Source organism: Colletotrichum gloeosporioides (genome assembly GCF_011800055.1).
Source record: "Colletotrichum gloeosporioides strain Lc1 chromosome Unknown consensus_32, whole genome shotgun sequence".
NCBI lineage: Eukaryota > Fungi > Ascomycota > Sordariomycetes > Glomerellales > Glomerellaceae > Colletotrichum > Colletotrichum gloeosporioides.
In genome coordinates, this window is record NW_025544677.1 from 351,693 (window position 1) to 375,853 (window position 24,161).

At 56.4% G+C, this 24,161-nt stretch overlaps 10 protein-coding genes and 1 pseudogene across 11 annotated transcripts; 8 read left to right on the forward strand and 3 right to left on the reverse strand.

Moving 5' to 3' along the window:
• Positions 1-252: 252 nt before the first annotated feature.
• On the reverse strand, positions 253-796 carry GCG54_00007143 (uncharacterized protein; the record flags this gene model as incomplete). Its single annotated transcript, XM_045407131.1, has 2 exons — positions 253-680; positions 733-796. The coding sequence occupies 2 exons, from the start codon at positions 794-796 to the stop codon at positions 253-255; spliced, it is 492 nt and encodes a 163-aa protein (XP_045266052.1).
• A 294-nt stretch (positions 797-1,090) lies between these two features.
• Positions 1,091-2,598, forward strand: GCG54_00007144 (annotated as a pseudogene). Its single transcript has 2 exons — positions 1,091-1,984; positions 2,040-2,598. Coding segments are annotated over exons 1-2 (1,453 nt in total).
• A 338-nt stretch (positions 2,599-2,936) lies between these two features.
• Positions 2,937-5,096, forward strand: GCG54_00007145 (uncharacterized protein; the record flags this gene model as incomplete). The annotated part of the gene is made up of 3 exons (XM_045407132.1): positions 2,937-3,659; positions 3,683-4,060; positions 4,092-5,096. 3 exons carry the CDS (start codon positions 2,937-2,939, stop codon positions 5,094-5,096), a joined length of 2,106 nt encoding a protein of 701 aa, XP_045266053.1.
• An 835-nt stretch (positions 5,097-5,931) lies between these two features.
• Positions 5,932-6,208, forward strand: GCG54_00007146 (uncharacterized protein; the record flags this gene model as incomplete). The annotated part of the gene is made up of 2 exons (XM_045407133.1): positions 5,932-6,087; positions 6,143-6,208. The coding sequence occupies 2 exons, from the start codon at positions 5,932-5,934 to the stop codon at positions 6,206-6,208; spliced, it is 222 nt and encodes a 73-aa protein (XP_045266054.1).
• A 280-nt stretch (positions 6,209-6,488) lies between these two features.
• On the reverse strand, positions 6,489-6,929 carry GCG54_00007147 (uncharacterized protein; the record flags this gene model as incomplete). The annotated part of the gene is made up of 1 exon (XM_045407134.1): positions 6,489-6,929. The coding sequence occupies one exon, from the start codon at positions 6,927-6,929 to the stop codon at positions 6,489-6,491; it is 441 nt and encodes a 146-aa protein (XP_045266055.1).
• A 1,820-nt stretch (positions 6,930-8,749) lies between these two features.
• On the forward strand, positions 8,750-9,920 carry GCG54_00007148 (uncharacterized protein; the record flags this gene model as incomplete). The annotated part of the gene is made up of 2 exons (XM_045407135.1): positions 8,750-8,900; positions 9,043-9,920. 2 exons carry the CDS (start codon positions 8,750-8,752, stop codon positions 9,918-9,920), a joined length of 1,029 nt encoding a protein of 342 aa, XP_045266056.1.
• A 1,011-nt stretch (positions 9,921-10,931) lies between these two features.
• Positions 10,932-12,401, forward strand: GCG54_00007149 (uncharacterized protein; the record flags this gene model as incomplete). The annotated part of the gene is made up of 1 exon (XM_045407136.1): positions 10,932-12,401. One exon carries the CDS (start codon positions 10,932-10,934, stop codon positions 12,399-12,401), a length of 1,470 nt encoding a protein of 489 aa, XP_045266057.1.
• A 1,028-nt stretch (positions 12,402-13,429) lies between these two features.
• GCG54_00007150 (putative sterigmatocystin biosynthesis P450 monooxygenase) lies at positions 13,430-15,153 on the forward strand (the record flags this gene model as incomplete). The annotated part of the gene is made up of 3 exons (XM_045407137.1): positions 13,430-13,534; positions 13,588-14,417; positions 14,472-15,153. The coding sequence occupies 3 exons, from the start codon at positions 13,430-13,432 to the stop codon at positions 15,151-15,153; spliced, it is 1,617 nt and encodes a 538-aa protein (XP_045266058.1).
• A 5,315-nt stretch (positions 15,154-20,468) lies between these two features.
• On the forward strand, positions 20,469-20,916 carry GCG54_00007151 (Cyanovirin-N-like; the record flags this gene model as incomplete). The annotated part of the gene is made up of 2 exons (XM_045407138.1): positions 20,469-20,625; positions 20,750-20,916. 2 exons carry the CDS (start codon positions 20,469-20,471, stop codon positions 20,914-20,916), a joined length of 324 nt encoding a protein of 107 aa, XP_045266059.1.
• Positions 20,917-21,776: 860 nt separating this feature from the next.
• GCG54_00007152 (uncharacterized protein) lies at positions 21,777-22,391 on the reverse strand (the record flags this gene model as incomplete). Its single annotated transcript, XM_045407139.1, has 1 exon — positions 21,777-22,391. The coding sequence occupies one exon, from the start codon at positions 22,389-22,391 to the stop codon at positions 21,777-21,779; it is 615 nt and encodes a 204-aa protein (XP_045266060.1).
• Positions 22,392-23,481: 1,090 nt separating this feature from the next.
• On the forward strand, positions 23,482-24,105 carry GCG54_00007153 (uncharacterized protein; the record flags this gene model as incomplete). Its single annotated transcript, XM_045407140.1, has 1 exon — positions 23,482-24,105. The coding sequence occupies one exon, from the start codon at positions 23,482-23,484 to the stop codon at positions 24,103-24,105; it is 624 nt and encodes a 207-aa protein (XP_045266061.1).
• Positions 24,106-24,161: the final 56 nt, after the last annotated feature.

Here is a 24,161-nt window from a genome sequence, read left to right on the forward strand (position 1 = left end):
CAAAAGTCATCTTTTCGAGTTTATGGGTTTTGGTGCATGGGTAAAATGATGCTTGCATCCCCCGGTGGTGCCCGGGACATAGGAGAAGATAGATAGCTCTGCTCAACATGGCTTGCATTTTCTCCACCTACTCAACCTTGCGTGATGTGCGATACCGTGACCGGAAATGCCTCTGATGCCCGTAACCATATCCCAACCCCATGACCGCGCTCCCGTTCCCATCCATAACGCCAGATCCGAACCCATGTAAAATCAATTCGTCGCCGGTTGCAAAGGACTGTAGTCGCCCCGGCCCCTCCCCGCCTGCGCCGCCTCAGCCTGCCTCTTGCCCTCCCGCAGCTCCTGCGCGCGCTTGAACGCCGCCCAGCCCAGCAGGCCCGTGGTGCCGAGGAGGAATCCCCAAACAATCACCTTGTCCTTGTTGCTATCACGTTGAAAGCACATGGTCTGCACGTTCTCCTCCGTCGCGTCGCGGCAAAAGTCGATGCCCCGCGAGAGGCAAAAGGCCTTGGTGCACTGCGAGCAGGATGAGGAGGCGGCGCGCTTGGATTCGTGGTGGAGATCTGATGGGGGAAGGTCTCGTGGAGGATTGGTGGCCGGATTGTCATCGCTGTGCTGGGGGCCTAGGGCGACGATTGTGCTGTTCTTGAAGCAGGTGCATTTGCAGAATGTTGGTGCTGCTTTGGGAGTGTTAGTAGGCATTGCGCAGAGGCGGAACGCGGGAGAACGTACAGTTGGCGCTAACGAGAGCGACAAGCCCGCAGAGAAGCAGGAGCATGAGTGATAGTCGGTTCATTTTGGCGGGGTTCTTGTCGAGATGCCGCCTGCGTCGCAAAGCAGTCGAGGACTGAGGTTGTCGCCGTCAAGGGTTGAGGCTGATGCTTGTCGCTGACTAGCGCACAAGCCACATATCGCCCGCCAACAACCCCCCGTGGCACACCAAACTGTGGCTGGAGCTCTGACACTCTGATTCGCCAGTCCGACCCAGCACCCAAAAAAGTTCAATCGAGCTCCCTCTATCTCGATCGTCGTGCTGCCACTCGGGAGACCTCCAATTGCTCGACGCCGCACCATAGCACAACTCGCCACGATGCGCAGGGCAACGCGCTTCGGTCAGCCTCTGCTGACCGCTGCATCGGCACCGCAATGTACATGCGCCCCCGCTACACTCCCCGTCGCTGCTCGCCGAGCGCTCTCGACTACGCCTACACTCCAGAACGCCGTCCGCGATCGTGTTCGCAAGGCCCTGTGGAAGGACGGCAAGGCCCCTGGCCCTGAGGATCCCTACGCCGTCGAGAACTCCCAGTTGTCGAAACAGGAGCAGATCGAGGCCGACATCGCCGAGGCCAATGCTCAGTTGGCCGAGTTCGAGGCCCAGTCCAAGATCCAGCCCAAGAACAGAGTCATCCGGACTCCGCGGCCGCGCAAGTTTGCGAAGCAGCGCCCAAACAGCAAGCTCCGGACGAGTTTCCAACTGACAACGGCACCGAAAGAGAAGGATCTTGAGGACATGAAGGATTACGAACCCGCTATGGATGGCGACGGCCTGGAGACGGTTGGAGGCATGGAAGGGTGGTGGGAGAGGAACGGCCGCTGGGGCAAGGAGAGCCAGTTGCCTCAGTTGGCGCGGAGAAAGGTCATCAAGAACAAGGACATCTGCGAGGTGCTTGCCAGGGTAGCCATCACCGAGGCGCTCATCGTGGCGCGCGTGGACCCGGCGTCGGCGGCGGGCAAGTGGAACCCGTTGACGGCCAAGGGCATGAGGCGGGCGTTTGCGTTTGGTATCAAAGTATCCGAGGACGGCACTGGAGTTATCCTCGGAGGAGAGAGAAACCAACAGTCTGTGCCGATGAAGCTGCATGAACCGCAACAAGTAGTCGAGCCGCAGGTGAACATTTCTCCCGAGGAGGCCAAGAAGCTGGTAAAGTCCTGGGACAGTGAATGGAAGAAGGTCTCTCTTCGGGACGCCGTCGTCAATTTCGCAGTAAGTTCTGCCTCGTTCTCAACAGCTCCTCACAGAAATGCCTGACCGTCTTTAGTTCAACAAGCGCTTCAACCAACTGACGGGCCACTCCACCCACGACGGCAAGCTGGTACAGCTGAAGACCGTCGGCAACTTCCTCGAGGATATCGCCAAGCCTCCCAAGCCCGTCAACGTCAAAGTCGCTGAAGCGGTCCAGCAAGAGGGCAGCCTGCCGGCGCTGGCCAACGTTGCGCTGCACGAGCGCCGCGTCACGCCGATCGACAAGGAGACGGCGGTTGGTCGGTGGAAGGTCATCACGAAGGAGCTCGAGAAGAGATCGCTGCCGGTCATCGGCCACGAGCATCTCCCCAAGCCGGTCCAGAGGAAATGGATCCTGGGCCAGGCGTAGGGTGCGGTTGGGTGTGGTATCCTGGGATGAAGATACGAAAAATAAGGGAAACACAGCGGAGAGGAATGTGTCTGGCATAGACCCTTGTACAGATAATGTACTCTTTGTAACATATGGAACATCATCGATTCTTGCTCTAGGTCTGCCATGGTTGTCTTTGCTGTGGCATGTCGAGTCGAATGGTGCTTATTGTGGCAGCTTGTGGGCATCAAAGTGCATTGAGTAAGGCCCCTCGACCTCCTAATCTTCCTGGCAGGTGCTCTCTTGCCTCACAGGGCAGCACCATCGATGACTGCTGTTGCCCTGCACAACAAAGGCTCCTGCCAAATCGAAGCTGCCCCTTCTATTTCTTACACCTTCCAACTCCCGAGGCGAGCCTTGTTTTTTTCTTTCCTCGACCTACGCGACGCAAGGTGTAGTACCTCACCCATCCCTCCTTTCTCCTCCCTCTCGCCTTTCCCATCTTTTCTACCCCGACGAGTGGCCGCGTTGTTTTATTTCCTCCATCTCCTTCGTATGCTCCTCCTTCCCCGCGTCGTAGTCGTCATCGCCCTCTCCCTCAAGATGCCAACCTCCCCGCCGTACCTGCGCGGCTACCCGGTCGAGAAAAGACGTGACGTCTGGCTACAGTGGGCTTTTGAAAACATCAGCCCAGTCTTCAACCGCTTCCCCGGAGAGCGCGCTTACGTCGTTTTCCAGTTGGAAAATCTCGAGTGGATAGGAAACTGCTCCCTTCCTCCCGCCAACAGCGACTCGGACGCCTGGTGTCGCCTCAAGCAAACTTGGGGACCCGCCGAGACGCCTCCTAAGGGAACCATTCCCTCAGTGGCCGACTGCGAGGTCGTGCGTCTTTTGAACAAGGGCTACGTTCACGAGTACATCGAGCTGAACCTGAGGAAGCACGGCTGGGATCCCTACAAATGCTGCGATCCGTCTCTCAAAGTCGAGCAGAAAAGACTCAACGCTCCTTCCCCGGCAAAACCTTCTTCCTCGGCGGCGGCGACTCCTGCTTCGACTGGTGTTCGTTCGTCTCCGGCGGCTTCTTCCTCCAAGACAACTCCTTCCTCCATGACAGCTTCTTCCTCCACGACAGCTTCTTCCTCCACGACAGTTCCTGCCTCGAAGACAGCTCCTTCCTCAAAGACAACAGGAACTGGGGTTCCCACCAATGGAGCGACACCCGGCGAATTACGTGATCGCTTGATACGTGCTATGTCTTCGCCCTCCCGAGGTGCTTGGACACCTGGACGTGGGACTTCCTCATCTGTCCGAGGCACCTCATCGCCTGTTCGAAGCACTGATTCACCCAGACGCGCATCCCCTTCGCCCATTCGTGGCGGTTCCCCATCAGGTCGCGGTGGAAGAGGTCCTGCTACCGCTGGACGGGCTGGCATCGCTTCTGGACGTGGCGGCCTGTCACCAAGACCTTCTCGGCGTACAGAGACTACCCCTTCTACCCCAGGCTTGCCGAAGCCAACAACTTCTTCCCCTTTCAAGCCCCCGACAAGACCGATCGTCAAAGAGGAAGGCACGCCTTCTCCTGCTGTGCCAGTGAACCGGAACGCTGGTTTCGGGTCCACTGGATCTCAAAAGCCTACCCAGGCAGCCCCGAAGGCTCACGCATGGACACCCACGTTTGGATCGGTGCCGGCTGCTTCCCAAGCTGCACAAACCAACTCGACCAACAAGTCGACGACAACTCCTGCAACCGGCTAGAAGCCGTCAGGAAGCACATTCGGCGAGGAGAAGGACTTTGGTGGACGGGGTTGGCTCTTCGGGCAGCCCGAAACCCCAAGCCTGAATAAATCAACAGCCTTCAACACGTCTGTCTCTGAAGGGGGAGTTTCGGGAATCAAGAATGCTGGAGGAGGCTCCACCGAGAATCAAACGAAGCGTCATGCCTCTCCGGGACATCAAACCGGCAACCCAACGGTCGAAAAACACAACACTCCGTCTCGAGGGGTACCTTCGTCTTCTAAGCCTGTCGTCAGCAGCGGGGTTCCCTTCGGTGACAACAAAGGTAGTGTTGGCGGCCGTGTTATCATGAACCCACCGCCTGCAGTTGATCCGTCCATTGCTGTCCAGGATCCTGCCAAATCATACGACGAGCTGAAGGGAGACTCATTTGGAAGACGTCCCCGCAGCGTTCCTCTGGCAAAGGATTTGACTCCGCAGAACGTGGAATGCACCCTACAATCTCACAACAGTCAGTCGCGGCCGGCGGCCGAGAAAAAGATTAAGACACAGTCTCCAGCCATCGAGAATCTTCAAACGACAGTCACGCCGAAGGAAGAGCACCTTCATGTGAATGACGATCTACACAAGAACAACATCGAGAGAATGTCGGCCAAACTTTTCAAGAGTTCTCGCCCAACTCTCCATGCTTACCTCCGTGACGAGATTGAGGCCATGTCGAAAACCGTCATGGGCAACATGAGAAAGCGCACTGTGGAGGTGCTCGGCCGTCAATCAAACTCTCATCTCGGATTCGCTACTCTTCGAGACGTCGAAGAACTCACGCTCGCAATGATGGAAGCCGAGATAAACTCGGCGAGGAAAGCCGCCTTGGAACAGATTGACAAGCTCGACAAGCAAGGCTCAGATGTCCCGATCAAGCGCGAAGCTAGCGAGCTCGAGGGAGGACGAGTCGCTGAACATGCTCGAGAAGCCAAGCGCCACCGCACCTCCAACAGTGCCAGCTCGCAGGATTGTGTTCAGTCATGACGGAGCCTGGGTTCCGTCTTTGTGTACAGATGCAGTGACTTGTATTATGACGGTCGCTTATGTATGATACTTGAGAACGTCGAGACGAAAATTGGGGTATGGGATTGCGAGGTCAGCCGTGTTCGTAACCGCAATATCACGATGGTTGCTTAGATAGTCTACAGGAAATGAAGGAATCTTTTCAGATTCAAGCCCAACATCCATGTGATCGTTGTCAAACGCTACTAACGTTCAGACCATATGGCCCAGCACTGTTGATTCCAAGGCATGAGACAATGGTCCCCAACTGCTTCTGCAACTCAGGGAACGACCAGCTAAGTAGGCCGCCACTGACCCTGCGCAACCCTATGTCTTGCACCTAGATGGCCGTCTATTCTTGTCGCCGACGGGATAATATACGCGTGACGGTCCTCCTTGTGGGTCCACATGACCGAAACGTGCCGGCACCGCCGGCTGGGCTTTGCAACGCCTGTTTCGGCCGGCTGTGGCTGGTCAGCAATTGATTAGCCAAGACCTGGGAACAACTAAATATAATGGTCGGTAAAGCGAGAAGAATTAAGGTCCGCGTTTAAGTGAACTGGAGTACTCCGTCAACGCGAGTACAGATGAACACCGTCGCAGAACGAGACCAATTGGTCGGTGATCTCAATGTCCACAATTTAAAAGAGTTTGTCTTGAGTCAGTAGTACATAGCATGATAGCAGGCGATTATATCGCCGCCGAGTTGGACGATTCTCTTGGAAAATCTATAAAGCAAGTCTTTTCTTTTTGAGTCCCTTTTGGTTGATTACCACAGTTGATCACCACCAGTCAATCGTTCCAACAGACAGTCAAAATGCGCTACTTCTTCGCCCTCGCCACCCTCATCACCGCCGCTCTGGCGGTTGCCATCCCTGAGCCCCAGGGCAAGTGCAACCCCGATTTCAACTGCTGCACTTTCTCCGAGTCGGCGTGCAGCGAGCGCCTCCAGGCGTGCACCCGGACTTGCAACGTAAGTTTGATGTCTCACCCAACGATGGGAACCGCCCAGACTGACTGTAGTATAGGGCGTCACTACCAAGGGCATCTGCAACGACCTGGGTGCCGGCTCTCTTACCTGCGATACTGCTTAGATTGAAGTCATTGGTCCGGTGTTGGTGGAGTTGTGAGATCTTCAGCATTAAAGCATACCCCCTGGGGCGAGGGTTTTTGCATCAGCGGCATCATAGCATGAAATGAAATACCGTAAAACCCAACTCTCATTTCTTTTCTTGATCAATTTAGCGAGTGAAAGTAGAACCACTTCTTGATGGTTCAAGTTAAACCCAACCCAGAGAATCGAACCCCCTAAATCCACCACCAAGCTCCGCGCAAACCCCCGTTCAACACATGATGCTGTTAGTGACGACAGCTTCAACAGCTGCACCCGCACTTCTCACAATTCCCTTGCCCGCAAGCCGAGTTCTTCACAGGCTCACACTCCCCCTTGCCCTCGCACTTCCTCCAGTCGCCGAACCCGTCGCCCCACGCTGTCCAGCACCAGTGGCCCTTCTCCGGGTTGCACTTCTCCCAGCAGTAGCCGTCGGTGCAGCCGTAGTTGTCGCCCCACCAGCAGTCGCGAGCGAAGACCGTGGCGTCCGTGGCATCCGCGGCGGCGCGGCGGCTGACGAGGGACAGCAGGTGTTCCTTGCACTTGCGGATGTCGGCTGGGCTGATGCCGGCTTGGGTGGCGGCGTCGGTGGAGGAAATGACGCCGAGGGGGCCGCATTCTTCGGCTGCGGTTGGGGCGGGGCCGGCGGAGGTGAGGGAGAGGTGGGCGGCGAGGAAGAGGAGTGCAGTATTGGGGAGCTTCATTTTGGGGTTCCGGATGCTTGGTTTGGATGGCAGGAGGGTTGTTCTTTGGTGAGAGATGGCCTGGCTTTGCAAAAGGGGCGGAGAGGTTCGCCGAAATAGGATGCTATGGACTGAAGTTGTGCCTCGCTGGTGACTTCAATCAGCCTCTAGCAGCAATGCCATCTCAGTCTTTATACGTGATCTTCTGCCTTGCCTGGCATGCAGCTGTTCTCTTTTCTCTCTTCCGCAAGGTGATGCACCCGTTCTTCGTCGAACACCTGATCTCCGAATAGGATCTGGCCGTCTGCATTTCGAGCTGAATAGCCTACTAAAGTGAAGACATGACACGTTGTAGTCGGACGTATGCTGTGGCCCATTAAATCAAGAATACCACTCCAAGGTCTTTACGCAGAGTTCTCCATCCAGACGATATCACTAGCTGACCAGGCAAAGCACCATATTATTCTTATTACAGCTATGCTCAACTCCAGAATTGGTTGGCATGTCTATGTGAAAAGTAGGCTATGTGTAAGCCAGTTAAAGCTCTCTTAGGTCTGTGGATGTCTGGTTTGCCGGGAGCAACCGATGACAACATGCCCCTCGCGGATGACAACATCGCTCGTGGAACTCATATCAACAACTCTCTAACCTTGCGCATCAGCACGTGGAACAGTCGCCAACGGTACTGCATGTTGGGCTTACTTGACAAATCCTTCGGTATACCTTCATCCATACATCTCTAGCCGACTCTGTCCAATGTCGCCAAGCCGTGAACCAAGTTGCGGTGAGCCCACCATGGTTTTCTCGCGTGGCTTTCATCTGGAACAGGACGCAGCTGCGCAGCAGATTCCATCATTCATTTGCTCTGCCGCGAGCTTGCAATCCAGGTATGTCATAACCCACATCCAGGCAGGCTGCAAAAGCCACATCAAACTAATCCCCAGAACCGTATCACCGGGGATCAATCTGGAATACGCGAAGAAAACCCCTCTCTTATGCAACAAGCCCAGCCCAGTGCGCCTACACTGTATGTCAAATCAGACCCCTGCCTTCAGCTGTCCGCTAGCGCAATGTGATGTGCTGCCCACCCCCAGCACTGGTGAAGATCCCATCTCGCGTCGCACGACGCAACGCTAGGCGCACTTGGTAAGCCTCGTGATTGGGCCCCGGGGAGGTGTTTGCACCCCAACAGGCAATGGAGCAGCAAAAGCAAGTAAAATGGGGAAAGGCGTCGACGGCCGCGTCAGGCCCCTTTCAGCTCTAGGCCCAGTGGCCAAACGGACAAAATGCACCGGACACGAGAGAGCGAGGTGCAACTGACAGAAATGGTTTGGCTTCCCACGTGGGAGAGCTGTCTAGCGCTGTCTGGCTTTGACAGGATCACTAATCTGGTCCAAGAGGAAAGATATCGAGGAAATGCGTGGGCAGACTGATGATGGCCCATCTCCAAGTCCAGCAGGTCGTTTGAGCGCCTGTCGACAAGCCGTAGCCACGATGATGCCAGAGTCGACTGTAGCGCGCACAAAATGCAAAGTCTGAGCAATAATGCCGAATACTGTGTAAGGCTCATCTCAAAGGGACAATATCTATCTGACGGCAGTAGCGCGGTCTAGCCCCAAGTCAGATAGATCCAGGCTAACTGGAAACATGCCAGATTTTCGACTGTCTAACCCAAAAGTGTAAATCCCTTGTTCGGGAGCCAAGTCCGAATCCCCGCGGATTCGTCCTCAGCCGCGGAAAGATCTGGGACTTTTCTCCCTGTGCTTTCCCATCAGAATTTCCGCATCATCTCATCGAGAAGTGGTAGAATACACACCTTGAGCAGCATTCAATCGATCGCGATGTCTGCAATCACCAGCTCGTACCCGGCTCTGTCGAGCATGGTGCAACCAGCCGTGAGCGCCGTGGTCTCGAGCGAGGACAACTGGAAGGGCAAGACAAGCGCGGCCGAGAGGAGGAAGATCCAGAACAGGCTCAATCAGCGCACGTGGAGTAAGTGGCACCCAGCACATGCAACCTGCTTACGGTGCCTCCCTTCGTGGTGCCCCGCCACCGCATGCCCTCTGCTTATCATGGCCTCGAGATGGAATGAGAGTTGAAACGGTTCACTAACGCGGACATCGAAACGCATTAGGACAGCGACGGAAGGTGGAAAGACTGCGCCAAGGCCAGGGAGCGGCCCGGGGCGCTGGTACAAGCATCTCGCCGACCGAGTCCACGGCCCTTGTCCCGCGCAAGACCTCGTCGTCTTCCACCGCCTCTGAAGATACCTCTCCTTCCAGCGACGATGCGGCGACGTACATGTACACCACGGCCATGGAGCTCTCTCGCCCTAGCACGAGGCGCTCGAGGGCCAACGGGGAACGGCTATACGCCAAGCACGCGACGTTGATGGCGCTGACGTACATCGGACGCAGGCGGCAGCTGCTAGAGCTGCAGGACGAGGACATGGACGAGCTGTACGACCTGTTCCTCATGAAGGCGATGCACTCGGGGACGGACCCAATGTCGGACTCGCTGATCCCGCTGGTGCAGTTCAATCTGTTCCGGGGGCTGATGGAGAACATGAAGACGCTGGGGATCACGATGCCGATGGTCTGCGACGACGACTGCGTGTCCCCGTTCGGAACGGACCCGCGGTATAACGAGCGGACGGTGTGGAGCGTGCCGGTGTATCTGCGACCGACGGAGACTCAGCTGACGGTGGTGCACCATCCCTGGCTGGACTTTTTGCCGCTGCCGCGCATGCGAGATAACCTTATCAAGGCGGACGGGAGCTATGACGATGAGGAGCTGTGCCTTGACATGATTGGCGACGGAGACGCGCCGTCCGGGAAGGGGGAGATGATTCTGTGGGGAGACCCTTGGGACCCGATGAACTGGGAGGTGACGGAGCTGTTTGTCAACAAGTGGCGCTGGGTGTTGGAGGGGTGCGAGGAGATGATTCGGTCATCGAACTTTTGGCGGGCCCAGAGGGGGGAGAAGAAGATGCGGGTGAAGCTTCGCGGGTGATGTGGCTTGCGTCGGATAGCCCCTCTTGTACCAAAATCCAACCCATTGTGTCGCGAGGCTCTGGGGCTTTCTTTTTCGTTTTCCTTCGAGGCACGTCTAGATTTGATCAATGTATTGGCCACCTATGGAATGGAAAAGACCTTGCCTCTGCGGCTCAAAAACCACGTGGGTGTGCGGCTGCTTTGTTGACTTCGATCGAGACCGCAGGGTATGGACAGCAGAGGGACTGGTTTCTGTCAAGACAGGTCGACTCATATACCAGATGGCACTTGACTTCTCTAAGCTTTCCGTAGGCCTCGGGGTTCCATTGACTTGCGTGTCTTATGCGGTCGTGGTGTTGGTAAAGGTCATCTCTCATGGTGCGCAGCTGGATTACCCCTTTTCGTGGAGTTTTGACCATCTCCCAAATACAAAGATGGTTCCTGGACTTGGTTGCGCATGTTGATTTTGCGAAGGATATTTGATGGGGAAAAAGCTTGTAATATGGAAAAGAGAAGTTGCCAGCGAGACCTCCCCAGGCAGGTGGTTTCCTAAAGCGACAACAACCCAACAAGGCAAGACCTCAAGTCGCGACCGCGACCTTCCTCCTTCCCCTTCTGAATCTTCGTCGGTGCCTTCCTCTATCTCTGTCGTCTTTTTCTGTTTCTGTCTTTCCCCATCGCTGCCTCTACCCCTCGTCACCACTTCCCACCGCCGCCTCTGTCTTTGCCCGTCGTCTTTGCCCGTCGTCTTTGCCCGTCGTCTTTGTCCGTCGTCTTCTCTCTCTCTCTCTCTCTCTCGCCTTACGCGTATTCATCACGATCTCTACACAGTCTTCCTCCTCGTCGACGCGATATCCCGACTCGGCTTCTCTTCTTCTACCAACGCGCTTTTTTCCGTCTGCACAATAGTCGACGTCTCGAGTCTGCTTCTTCCACTCCAAGGTACCATGCCCTGCCGCGCTGTTTGCTTCTACCTACCTGCTGACCACGAATCTCCTACATCAGACGACCCTATGCGACCGCCGCCACCATGACGAACAACTCCTTCTCCCGACTGCCCAACGAGCTCATCTGCTGCATCGTCAAATGCGCAAGCCAGAATGCCTTTCAGAGCAAGAGGGATCTTCTCAACCTGTGCCTCCTCAACTGGCAGATGTACCCTTTCGCCCAGCTCGAGTTGTACCGCAAGATCGAGATCCACAACATGAAGGCCTACGACCTCCTTACCCGAAGCTTCATCGAGAATCCGAACCTGCGCAACTGCGTGAGGGAGGCGCACATCTCTGTCGCCGGCGGCCGTTTCGATCGTTGGGCTCAGAACGTTTCATCCTGGACAAATGAACAGCTCAACATGACCAACCTGTGCAACACCGACCGCAGCCTCGTCATTCTTTGCAAAACCCTGTGCAGCATCGGATCCCCTAAGGAAAACTCGCGCAGCGTTCTTGCCCTGCTTCTCGTCTTTCTTGACCGGGCTGAAGAGGTTAGGCTGGAGGTCAACTCCTATTGTCGTCCGTCAACTCGCGTCGTTATCGCATACCTGGATTTGCTATCGTCGTCCTTGCCGTCGTCGCCGTCGTCGCCGTCGTCGCCGTCGTCCTTGGCCGTCGCCCCTCGCAGAGCTCTGTTTCCATCTCTGAAAAGTTTCGCTCTCACCGGCTTTAGCCTCCCGACCTATGCGGAGACCGTCTTTGGCCAACCGATCAGCGTCCTCACCCCTCTTCTGTCCGCTACCAATCTTACCGACTTGCGTCTTATAGGCGATACTCCCATGTGGGATGCGCTTGGAGACCCTGACATTCCCAACGTTCAGCTTCCTCTGAAGACATTGACACTGGATTCGAGCAGTGCTGACGGAACCGGCCTCTGCCACCTGCTCAGGCGTTGCCCGAATCTCAGACGACTGAAAGCCTCCATCAAGAGCCCTCGCCGGAATGGGAGATCAGACATCAACGCAGTCCTTCCAGAATCATGTCCACAGCTGAAGGAACTGTCCCTGAACACTCAAGGATACAACCGCTTCTTTGGAAACACATGGGTCCTAAACTCAAGCTCAACTCAACACCTTACTTGCCTGCCTCGGATGCATAATCTCAAAGAGCTCCGTATCACTCTCGATTGCTTCTTTGACACTCCAGCCAACATTGAATTTTTGGGATCGAGCTTCCCAGACTTGCTGGCTCCTCGACTGGAGAAGATTTTTATCGACGCGACGTGGTCCTTGCTCGGGGTCCACGGCCGGATCACAGCTAGCCACCCCCAAGTCATGGCCTACAAGAAAGGGATCGAGAAGATGATTACCGCTCTTTGCACTGCGTCCAAGAACCAGCTACCTTGTCTCAAGGTCATCGCTCTGGGTGCCAAATACGGAAAGCCCAGGCAGTGGACAAAGGATGCGCGCAAGCTACTGGCTGGAACGAATGTCAAGCTCAAGCTGGTGACTGGGAATCATACAGGGCAACTTTGGCATCAGACTTGGAAACAGATGTTGGAAGTATGAGGACGAGGATGACAAGGGGAAGCTGGAGGAGGGGAGGAAAGAACAAACATATTGCTTATTCATCACGATAAGTCTAGTCGCTGCTCTAGATAGACGAACTTTTGCTACCACTCGGTTCATAAGCACTACCCTCGTGCCCCGTGAAGCCCACATCTAATGCTGAAGGACGACGACGACGACGACGTTGATGACAGCGATAGAGGACGACAACGACGATGACGGACGACAGAAACAGCAGAAACGATAGAAATCCCAGGACTAGCATAAGTGAGACGACAAAAGCGGAGGTTTAACAACTTTAGCATCAAACTTAGAAACAGATGCGAGAAGTTTGAGGGGAGAAAAGAGTAAATACATCACCTATTCATCATGATAACGTCGAGTCGTTACTCTAGATAGATGAAATTTTGCTACCACTTAGTCGCTACCTTTATGCCCCGTGAAGTCCAGACCTAGTGGCGAAAAGCGACGGCGATTATAGAGGACGATGACGGGGGACGATGACGGGGGACGACGACGACAGAAACGATAGAAACAAAAGGACCGATAGGGACAAGCGAGACGATAAAAGAGATATGGGAGGAATGACAGAGACCAAAGAGACCGCAAGGACAACAGACAAATCTATCACAGGCATCAGAGACAGTAAAGTACCTGCCCCAAAAGCCACAATCATGACCAGACGCCGCATCAAAGGGGTGACTAATCCCCGCGCATGCAAGCCACCAACGCCGATTTTTGACTCAAAGTTAAGCGATCCATCCCTTCCAAGCCAAGCCCGCTTCGACACCCTTTTCAAGAAGGTGGAAATGATAGGATGCGGGGTTCTGCACGGAAGCGAGCCGAGACTGTGCCGCAAGGTACGACGCACGAAATACGAAGGATTAGGGAGGCGTTGGTTGGTGGGCTGATGTATATCCCTGTGATGGCAACCCGTTGTTTTTATGCTTTGGATGCCCTGGTTAATCGTGAAAAAGGTCAAGATTTGAAGCCTCGATCTGCAAGGTTGCATTTGCTACTGAAGCATCATGTTTGGGGTACCGAACTGGCTCGTCATCTTTTCACTCGGGGTCGCGTCGGTGGGATACTTTATCATTCGTCTCATTCAGGAGCGTAGTTTCTACAAGGACAAGGTACGCACGGGGCGGACGTTCACGACGAAGAGAGATGGAAAGCTGACTTGGAGAATAAGCCATGCCCTCCGGGCCACTCGTTCATATGGGGCCACCTGCGTCTGCTGGGCGAGGTCGCCGCGACGATGCCGCCCAACTGCCACCCGCAGGTGTACATGGCGGCGATCGCGCAGCGGTATGATATGCCCGGGGCGTGGTACCTCGACTTCTGGCCGCTGGCGGACCCGGTGCTGGTGGTGACGGACCCGGACGCGGCGCAGCGGCTGCTCACAGGGACGCCGACGCTGAAGCACCCGCAGGTAGGCAAGTTCATGGGCCCCGTGCTGGGGGAGGACAACATTGTGAGCGTGAACGGGGAGATGTGGAAGGCGGGGAAACGGATGATGGGGAGCGGGTTCAGCCAGGGGTACGTGAAGCCGATGTTGAGCATGTTTTCGGAGCATGTGCTTGTTTTTCACGAGAAGCTGAGGAAGAGGGCGGTGGAGAGGAGCGAGGAGGAGTTTGAACTAGAGGGGGAGGCGGCCAAGGCTATTTTTGACGTGATTGGGAGCATTGTGTTTGGGATGTCGTTGGACGCGCAGGGGAAGGGGTCGGTGTTGCTGGAGGACCTGAGGGCGTTGATTCAGTATTTGAACTTTGTGATTACGAGCTGGAACCCGGTGAGGAAGGTTGTTGAGTGGTGGCGGATCCGCGGGGTAAAGAGGCGGAGTGATGAGGTTATTCGCAAGGCGGTGCTGGAGCGGTGGGAGGTGATGAGGGACGAGGGGGAGGTGCCGAGTCGGCGGCTGGCGAAGAGTATCATGGACCGGGTCATTGCGGACTGGATCCAGAGCGGGGAGCAGGGCCCGCCGAAGGGGGAGTTTTTGGACTTGTTGGTCGTGAAGTGAGTTGATTGGTGATGCGTGGGAGAAGACGAGGTTTGCTGACGGTGTGCCAGTCTGAAGACGCTGCTTCTCGGGGGCCACGGCACGACGACGGATGCGTTCACGTACACAGTGATGTTGCTAGGCCTGCACCCCGAGGCCATGCGGAAGATGCGGGAGGAGCACGATGCCGTGTTCCCGGCGGGGCTGCAAGAGAGCGCGGAGATGCTGCGGACGAACCCTGCCAAGACGAACGAGCTCGAGTACACGACGGCCGTGATCAAGGAGACGATGCGCTTCTACCCCGTGGGGTTCAGCACGCGGATCGCGCCACCGGAGCTCAAGCACCTCGACTGCGACGGTAGACGGCTGCCCATCGAGGGCTTCATGCTCGCGCTGTGCCAGTTTGCGTCGCACTTCGACCCGGCCTACTTCGCGGACCCCAAGGCGTTCCGGCCGGAGCGGTTCCTGGGGGCGGAGGGGGCGGCGCTGCACCGGTTTGCGTGGAGGCCGTTTGAAAGGGGCCCGCGGGCGTGTATGGGGCAGGACCTGGCGATGGACGAGCTGCGGGTGCTGTTGTTGCTCACGGCGCGGTGGTTTGATTTCGAGACTGTGCCGGTGGGGAAGAGGGAGGCGCGGACGACGTTCTTTGAGCTTGACGCACTGGTGGGAGACATGGCGTTCCAGGAGATGAAGATGGGGGCGGCGGTTCGGAGTGGGATGAAGATGAAGGTGAGGCTAAGTGGGAGGGAGTGAGGTGCGTGGCTGTTGATCTCCGTGCTGCTTCATGCCGTGGCTTTGTGGAAGATTGAGCTGTAAACTAGAGAATCTTGCGTGTTCATTCGGTTTCGACTGTCGATAGGCTGGCACAAGGCAAGATCCGGGTGTTGATTGTCCATCACTGCGACGTCGCTCCGAAAACGATCCTATTGGCGGATTCGATTGTTTGCTCTTGTGGAGCCACCGTTGTACCAATAAGCTGGAGGCTGCCACCTTCTATCACTGCTGATCGATGAATTCGGATACCATTCTGGAAGCCTTATCTCCTGATGGCGTCTGGCGCAGCGTCGCCTTCCGAAACAACGTCACAAACACTGTTATGGGGGTCGATCTTATCGATGATCATCGGAGAGAGCTGACTCTCACCGACACGTGACTTGCGGACACTGCTGACATAAGGCACTCAACTTGCATGTGGGGGCGATGTCATCAGCCGATCATTACCCGAAGAGCCTGCCGACTGGCGCCTGCCCTGGAAATAGATGCACAGTGACACACTGGTCAGCAAGAGACGATATGGATGACACAGGCAGCTGTCGACGGCTTCCTCCCGACTTGGTTCCAATATTCTCGATACATTCGCAGTTTGCAGTGACTGGATCAGCCAATGGAGACAACTGTGTTTGAGCAAGTTTCTGTGCCTGGCTCATCGGCACACGGAGCGAAGCGAAGCGAGACGCAATCCAAGCCTGTATACGGGGTCCAAAACGACTCCCGCAGCCAGTTGAATGCGATTGTATGCCAAACATGATGCAAAGTCACCAACGCGGCACGGAGATACGTCACGGAAAAGGGTCCATCACACGTGTCTATCGCTAGTCGGTTGCTGAAAGGCAAACGTTCCCGACAATTGCCCGCCCGCCGACATCACCCGCGCGAGGGTCCGTCAGCCTATCTCCTGGGCTTACTCCGGCAACATGTCGGTCAAGACAGCGCCGGCCAGAAGCTAGCAACGCCGCCGCCTGGGAGATACATACCGCAGTGCACTCCGACGCGGACGGCAAACTCAACCGATCCCAGTGTGGTTGGGACGGCCAACGGGCGACGGGCGAAGAGCAAGCCGCAACGCACCGGAGGTCAATGCGACCCCCATTGGAACGCAACGTTAACGTTGGCCGTGGGGACCGGCAGTGGGGTTCTCGCTGAGGTGGCTGCTGAAGAAGCGGTGATGAAGAATTTCCTCTTCCAGGCGGGACATCCGACGCCTTTTCGCGAGCGTCTCGCTTGGAAGTCGCTTGAAGATTCACCGGACACGCCGCCACGCCGCCAGGGCATTGGAGTCTTTTTTGCGTCAAGCATGTGCCATTTGCGCCGTTTCGCCGTATACCGCAGAAATGCCTCGAACAGATTGAGTCGCCCAGTCTCAGCTAGATCAAGAGGCCCGAGGCCAGAGGGCGACGACTGGTGAGGATTCACGCACAAAACCCGCAACTGAGACGGCCACAGCTGCCGATAGACGTCACAGCCACTGGCCACACCACCCATCCCCAGCAAGCTCGGAGGCTTGGGGTAGAGTTGGTGCCTGCTTGGGATACCCCTCCTCGCCCCCAGGTGCCCCGACGTCAGCCGCCTTGGATAGATTCAGGGTCCTGCCTGAATGATGTGCCGCTATCTGTTGTCTGGTGCGCCGTCGAGGAGAGCCTCGCAGATGCTAGAACATACCGTCGCTGCTGCCAGCGAGTGCCACGGACGCCCTCATCTCATCTTCTGCGAGCCAGCCAGCCCAGGCTTACCAGGCCAGGCCAGGCAAGGGTCATCTGCAAACGCTGCATGAAGAACCAATTCGTGGAATCCTGGCGCGTGGAAGCACAAAAGACGCAAACCCACCTGCTGAACCTTATCAGCCAGGCCAGCGATAAGGACAACCAACCTACCGCCGTACGCAGAAACAACACGACGATGTGAGGGGTCAGCGCAGCACCAGCAGCCGAAAGGAGATGAGGCGATACGCCCCTCCACCCGCCATGGGACATGCATTGCCCGGCGGCGGACCAGGCCAAGTCAGCCAGACCACCACCCGCCCGTCCTCTCGCGAGAGGGCGACTGGCTGCCGTCGACGCACAAAGGCCGCAAACCCCACCCATCCACCGTCACAGCACAAACGGCGCCGCACCACCAATGACGGCCGCCCGATCCGGCTCCATCTGGCCACCCTCATCTGACATCTGACCCCTCCTCCAGCGTCCGCTCCCCTCTCTGCCTCCTGCGACGGCCGAGTGCCTCTTCGGATATATAAGGGCGCGGTTTCTTACCCTTCTCTTCTGAGTCTCGTCTGCTCCACAACGCGATCAATCAACTCCATCACATCATCTTCAACAAACACCCTTTTCAAACCTCTTCCAACCAACCAAATCCATCAAAATGAAGGGTGACTGCGGCTGCTCCGGCGCTTCTACCTGTACGTCTTCAACCCCATGTGGCTGCGCTGCTGCTGCATCGTCGATTACGACATCGGCGCCAGCGCGCTTGTCTCTCCCCCTCTGCCTTACCATGCGCTAACCCCCATGTCTCAGGCAACTGCGGCTCCAGCTGCTCTTGCTCCGGCTGCAAATAAGCTGTTCGTCTCTGTGCGTCCAGCAGACAACCTACGAGCCATGACAAACATTTCCGTTTGACGGCGGCCTGGGGCGGAAACGTCCAGCCGTCTTTCTCGACTTCGATTACGACGATATGAGTTTTGTTTTACGGGAAATGGGGGTATGGTTCGGGGATGCGCTATCGGCGGATTGTGTTTTCTCTCTGACGGAAGGACCTGTTGGCTAATTTAGTCACTCATTTGGCAATGAACTTTTGAGACGCCGAAACTGTCTTCTCGTGCCTTGGTGTGATGTGTGTATAGCAATGGCCGGCATTGTTTTGACTGCCGATGCGACGGATGCCTCGCCACGTAGGTGTGCAAACACAACTCTTCGCAACAACAAACTGCCGCAACCAAAGGGCGATGGTACTAGGCCTGTCTAAAGTATTCCGGCCATCACCATCCATTTATACACCATTATAAACCCTCAAGGTGCTCAAAACAATCACCCTCATCAACCTCGACCCCAAACACCAGCTCCCTCTGACCGCTCCTATGATGAAGCACAACCCCGCCCCGCCCCGCCTTGGCTCCCTCCAACCCCTCCATCCCGACCCTGTAAGGCCTGTGCAACGACAGATCACCACCTCAACTCAAAACACACCTCACCACTCCCACGCTGGCCGTCCTTCACAAACCAATGCCGACACGCGCCGTCCCTCCTTTGCCAGGCGTAAACGACATCGCCTCAGCCCATTCACACACTCGTGGCTCTCAGCTATTGCCCATTAGCAGGTTCCCTCCGACGCCCCGCGCCGCCAGATGGAAGAAAATACGCTCCTAAACGGCAACCCGGCCCAAGCCGCAACCCGTGGCCCCCGTACCCACCCCTTTAGGCCATTTCTATCACCCCAATAGGCCGGAGCTCCCGTCCCTCCTTACCAGGGGAGGGGCAGAAAAATAAAATAAAGCAGAAAAAGGACGGGGCCAGCCTCCAGCCACTACGAAGCAAGGCAAGGTACGGATACACCGCATCTAAATCGACGACATGCCACATCCACGGACCTCAAACTACCCGCCCTCTCTGACTCTCGCTCTTTCACGTTGCCAGGTCTCCAATCCAAACAAGGACAAAGAAAAACAAGCCTATCCGTAATTATTCCCACTCTAATGGGGTCCATTGAATGGAACCGCAGGTGGTCCAAGTCATGGGGCAATCCGAGACGATCCGTGGGCAAAACACCACCTCAGCTTCGGCTCTGAGGACCCCTCATTCTGCAGCTCAAAGGAGACAGAGAGGAGGGGAGGGAACCACTTGGTGGGCTTCTCGCGTTTGGCCCCCATGGAATGCGTGATCATGCCGTCTCGTCCATCGCCTCACACCTTATGTTTATTTTCGGGACATTTTCGTCTCGCCTTGCCTGGCTCAGGTCTCACATCTGCGGCCGCGAGGGAGGGCGACGGGGGCTGCTTCTCACCAAATCATGCAGAGAGAAGGTCGAGACGCCGTCTTCTGTCTATCGGTTCGGATTGTGGTCTCGACCGCCAAACTAGCTAAACAAGCGCGCGGCAGCCCGGCCGTCATGAATCATCTCATCATTCCTCAGTAAGGCCCAAACTTCGGACCTACCTAAACGAACAAGCCACGCCGTGAACAACCTTCCGGATTGTTGCACCTCTCAATTGCAGCTGGCCCCTTCGTAATTCGTACAGAACACGATGAGATGCAGAGGCACAAGAAAAAAGGACGCGTAATAACCTCCCCAAACGCCTCTTCCCATTCGCGAGAGCCCTGCATAAGCAGCACGCACGCCAAGCACCGCGCATCGTGAGCTCTCGGCATCATCTTGCCGGCGGGGGTCTCACCCACGCCATGGCAACCTCACGACAGGTCTCGAGGGCGGACGACAACGACAACAACGACACAGAAACCCACGAAACAACAAGCTTGCCTGCTCTCGCCCCGCCCCGTACCTTTTGCCCCTCCATCCCACTTAAAAGCTAACACCCCCCGGCCCGAGCCTACCCAACCAAAGGATAGCTCTCACCCCTGTCCATGGCGGGGAGCTGGCCTTTTTTCCCAAGCTGCGGCTCTTGGCTCCAAGCTTCCACGTAGCCAGCTTTCCTGGAGCTCAGGTGGGAACGGACGTCCCGTCGCATGAGAGAGTGACATGCGGCAGAAACAAACCGAATCACCGCGAGGGAATGCCTCACAACTGTCCCGGCACAGCTTGCCTGCCTCTCCTTATAGGGCAGGGCCAAGACTGTGCCAGCAAAGACACGGAAAGTCAATGGGCAAGACCAAGACGAGGCAACCCGCCCCAGAATGCAAGCTCAAGCTACGTGACCTCCTCCGTGACGCGATCGCCAAGTGGGAACCCTCTTCTCCTTCCCCTTCTCATCCCATGCCATCCCGCCAAAGACAGCGTCCAAGACCGCCCTTTCCCACCATCTAGGTAGCTCTCCCCTTCCACCTGCCTCCACGTGTTTGATCCTCTCTGCCGTCAATGGAGGCCTCTCGCCCCTCTTACCCTGAACGCCCCCTTTCTCTTCTCGGCCAAGCCTGTGCCCCTCCTCCGTGATCCATAGACCCGGTGGCAGCTAGGTAGCTCACCTGCCCTCTTACATACGGGTCCCTGACGTATATATAAACCCAATTCCTCCTCCCAACATCCACTTCTGTCTTCCTCTCCCATTCCAACCTCACCACAAGCTACAAGCCGCAAACACAACCTTTGATACCCCTTTCCACCACAACCAAACCACACACAAAATGTCTTTCCACGTTTCCGCCGAGAACATCCGCGTCGACGACGGCCACATCCTCCGCGCCGCCCTCCGCAACGAGAACGGCGACCTCAACGAGACCGAGATCGACCTCAACAACTGCCTCGGCAACAACGACGGCCACTTTGAGTGGAACGGCAACGGTACGCTCCTCCCCTCCCCGTCGTCGTCCTCCTTCACCGGATGGACCCTTTCATCTAAGACTTGCTCTTTGCCCAGCATATCTGCCTTCATAACAATCATCACTAACAAGACATCCCACCACAGGCTACTCCAACTCCGCCGAGGACATTCACTTCTCCATCGAGGGCGGCGACAACGTCCCCATCCTCCGCGCCCGTCTCTTCAACCTTGGCGGCGAGGCCATCGACGCCGACTGCAACCTGTCCGAGCGCATCGGCAACGACAACGGCAACTTCGTCTTCAGTGAGTAGCTTCCCTCCGTGATAGTGATGAACGGGACAATGGCTGACGCTGGAATGATTCAGACTAAACGGTTGACGACGATGACGATGTCACGGGGCAGGTGGGGGAAAGCATGTTGTTTTGCCGCTGTATGAGCATGGCTTTTTATGATTTGATGAAAGGGATGACGCGGGGTCATAGATACACCTACGAATCCTAGTTAGCGAACCGAGCTACGGAGCCGTTTTGAGGCTGAATGAACTTTTGATGTCCCGTTGTGAAAATACGTGGTTCATTTGACTGAAGTATTGAGGGGAACTTGATTTTCATTTGATCCCAAAGTATTTGATCCGTCGAGGCAGGAACCAACCCGTTGCCGTCGTTGCCTATTCAAGCTACTCTCATTCGACGTACCTTTCTTACGGGCGTGGTTCACGGAAGGACCGAGACGTCGAGGCAATCCTGTCTTTATTCGAGCTTCCAAACGTCGAGGTAACCTGATTCTATCCGTCCCTATCCACTAAGAGCATTGAGGCAGAATGCGACCCGCCATCACTGGTTGCCCTCCATTGAAGCTATCCACGCGGTAACTCCGTTCCTCCACTCAGCTGTCGTCATCAGAGGCATCTTCAGATCTGAACGCGTCGATTTCACGGACCATATCGTCCGACAGGGCGAAGTAGTAGCCGTACGTCACGCGAGGAAAGCTGCTCATCTCGCGCACTTCATCCATGATCTCAGCCGCGCTGCGGTGGTAGTCAACCGAGAACGCCTCAAGCAGCTCATCCTCCGAAGAAGCGCCCCCGAGGAGATGGACGGGGTGAGGCAGCGGGAAGACGGGGAACTGGTGCTTGCGCCAGAGGTCCTCTGCGGGGTTGGTGTGTCTCTCCTAGAGGTCTCCCGGTCCCTTGAGGAAGAAATGGTCGTTGCTGTCGATGAAGATCCGGCGGGAGTAGTAGTCGATCATCTTGAGGTACGGGGCGCCGCCGCCGCGGCGGGTGGTGGTGTTGTAGGTGCGCGGGATGGCGAGCCGGAAGACCACGCGGTGGGAGTCGCGGACGGAGTGGTAGTGCAGGCGGGCGACGTGGAATGCCATCTCTTTGGCGAGGGCGCGGGCGGTGGGGAGGCCGAAGGCCTTGACGACGTCGTCGGCGTAGGCGATGGGGCCGTACCTCTGGCGGATGGAGGCGGCTTCGCTGGGGATGGGGCGGGCCATGCCGAGGAAGACGAGGGGCTCGAGGGTGAGCTCGCGGGGGAGGGGAGTGGTGGTCGTGTTGGGAACGGGAGAGGAGGCAGCGGCCGAGTTGGTGCCCGAGACGTTGACGATGTCGAGGATGTGCGCAGAAGGGACAGCGGCGGCGATAGGACCGATGTTGTTCTCGTCGATGGAGAGGCTATCGAGGGGCGAAGAGATGCTTTCAGTGTCAGAGTCCTCGTTGTCTTCGATGTACGAGGTGTTGGGAGGGCCCCCCTGGTCGGGCTTGGGGTGGTTGGGGTCAGCCATGGCGGGCGTCTAGCTGACTTGCGATGATGTTGCGAAGAGGCAAGAAGTTTCAAAACAACACCAGTTGAATATTTTCGGTAAAATCTTTTCCTGTCGCCTTGCTTAGTCGTCGAGTAAGGGTTCTATCGTGAAGTCTTCCTTCGAGCCGGCGAGGGGGTGTCTCTCAGGGGCGCGGGCTTGGTGCATCGACGTTCCCCTCGGTCTGCGGCTCTTACAGCAACCATGCTCACCTGTTCTTGAACTCGTCCTAGTAACAAAGACACTCTCATGGTGGCTCTTGTCTGTCTGATGAATGATATGATGACGGCCTATCATGTCTTTGTAGGGGTAGGGGGAACAAGTCATCACTGGCTTTCATGGTTGGATTCATCATCATGAACGGCTTGCTTCTGCTTTATCAACCTTTAAGCCTGCCTTCATATCCATGAGGGACACCTCTAAATAAGTGCATTGTGTGCCGTGAAAGCAAGTAGCTGCAAAATGTAGCTATTATGGTTGATTATGGGACAATGATCCCCCTTGAATGCCTGGGTAACAGCCCTCGATGATGCCTTGGGATGATCTAGGCAGGTGTTTCGAGTAGTGGCTGGGTCCGACTATCGTGCTGCTGCCTTTCTCGCAGGAAATAACACATATTTGTTGCCGAATTTCCTATCAAGAGCTTAGAACTCGTCGGTTGTCTTTTCTGTGGACATCAAGCCAAGAAACAACACTGTCCCAAGAGTTCCGGACGGATAAGCCAGGCTCAACACTACTACTTAAGGGTTTCTGCAACAGCCTCTCTGAAACGACAGCTTCGGCAGCATTGGGAAAGCGGCAACTCGCAGCCAGCGAGCTTGCCCATCAGTAGTACATGTACGTTGCCGCGAGGCCGGTACTGAATCTTGTCCAACACAACCTAACTCAAGTTCCACAGCGATTCCCAAACGCATCCTCGTCCAGCCTCCGCCTGAATCACCAAACACCACACCCCGCGATTCACCGCAAACACCACCCAGCCATGTCATATAAAGCCCCTCCCAATCGACCTCCTCCAGCACCTCACATCCCACGTCAAAGACTCCAAGCAACTACATCCTCAACAGTCGCCATGTCGGATAACAACAACCCCTTCGGCTACCCAACCGGCCCGGCCGAGAACAGAAACACGCCCAATGGCCCCAGACCAAACAACGCCGGCCGCATCCCCGTCCGCTTCATGCCCGACAACGACCCGAGCCGCATGTGGCGTGGCCCCACGATCCCCAACCAGCCTGATGTTGGCACGCAGTGGAGCGCACCACGCGCGCTGGATTACATGAGCATGCGCGCCCGGGCGATGAATGGCGCGGATATGAGTAACGGGATGTACACACCCGGCGGCAACGCGCGGTACGGCGGAGCGGGCCCGACGTACAACGACCTCGCTCGCGAGAACGGCGGTGGTGGAGGCGGCGGCGGCTGGCCGCATGCTGGCGAACGCCTCGGACGGGGCATCTACGATAACGTGGCGTACCGGAGCCATTGGCCTGGGACTACGGGGAGCATGCCCGGGCCGATGGGGAGGGCGGATAGCTTGAGGGCGATGTACGGCATGAGACCTCTACATGAGAGCGGAGGGGGTTTCCACATGCGTCCTCCAAGGGAATACCAAAATGGGCAGAACGGACAAAGTCCCCAGGGTGGTATGAATGGAGATATGAACGGCAGCAACTATGGAGGACCTTGGGTTTAGAATGGTTGGAGGCGAGGGAGATACCCGTCATAAACATGCACCAGGAGGTGCCTCTG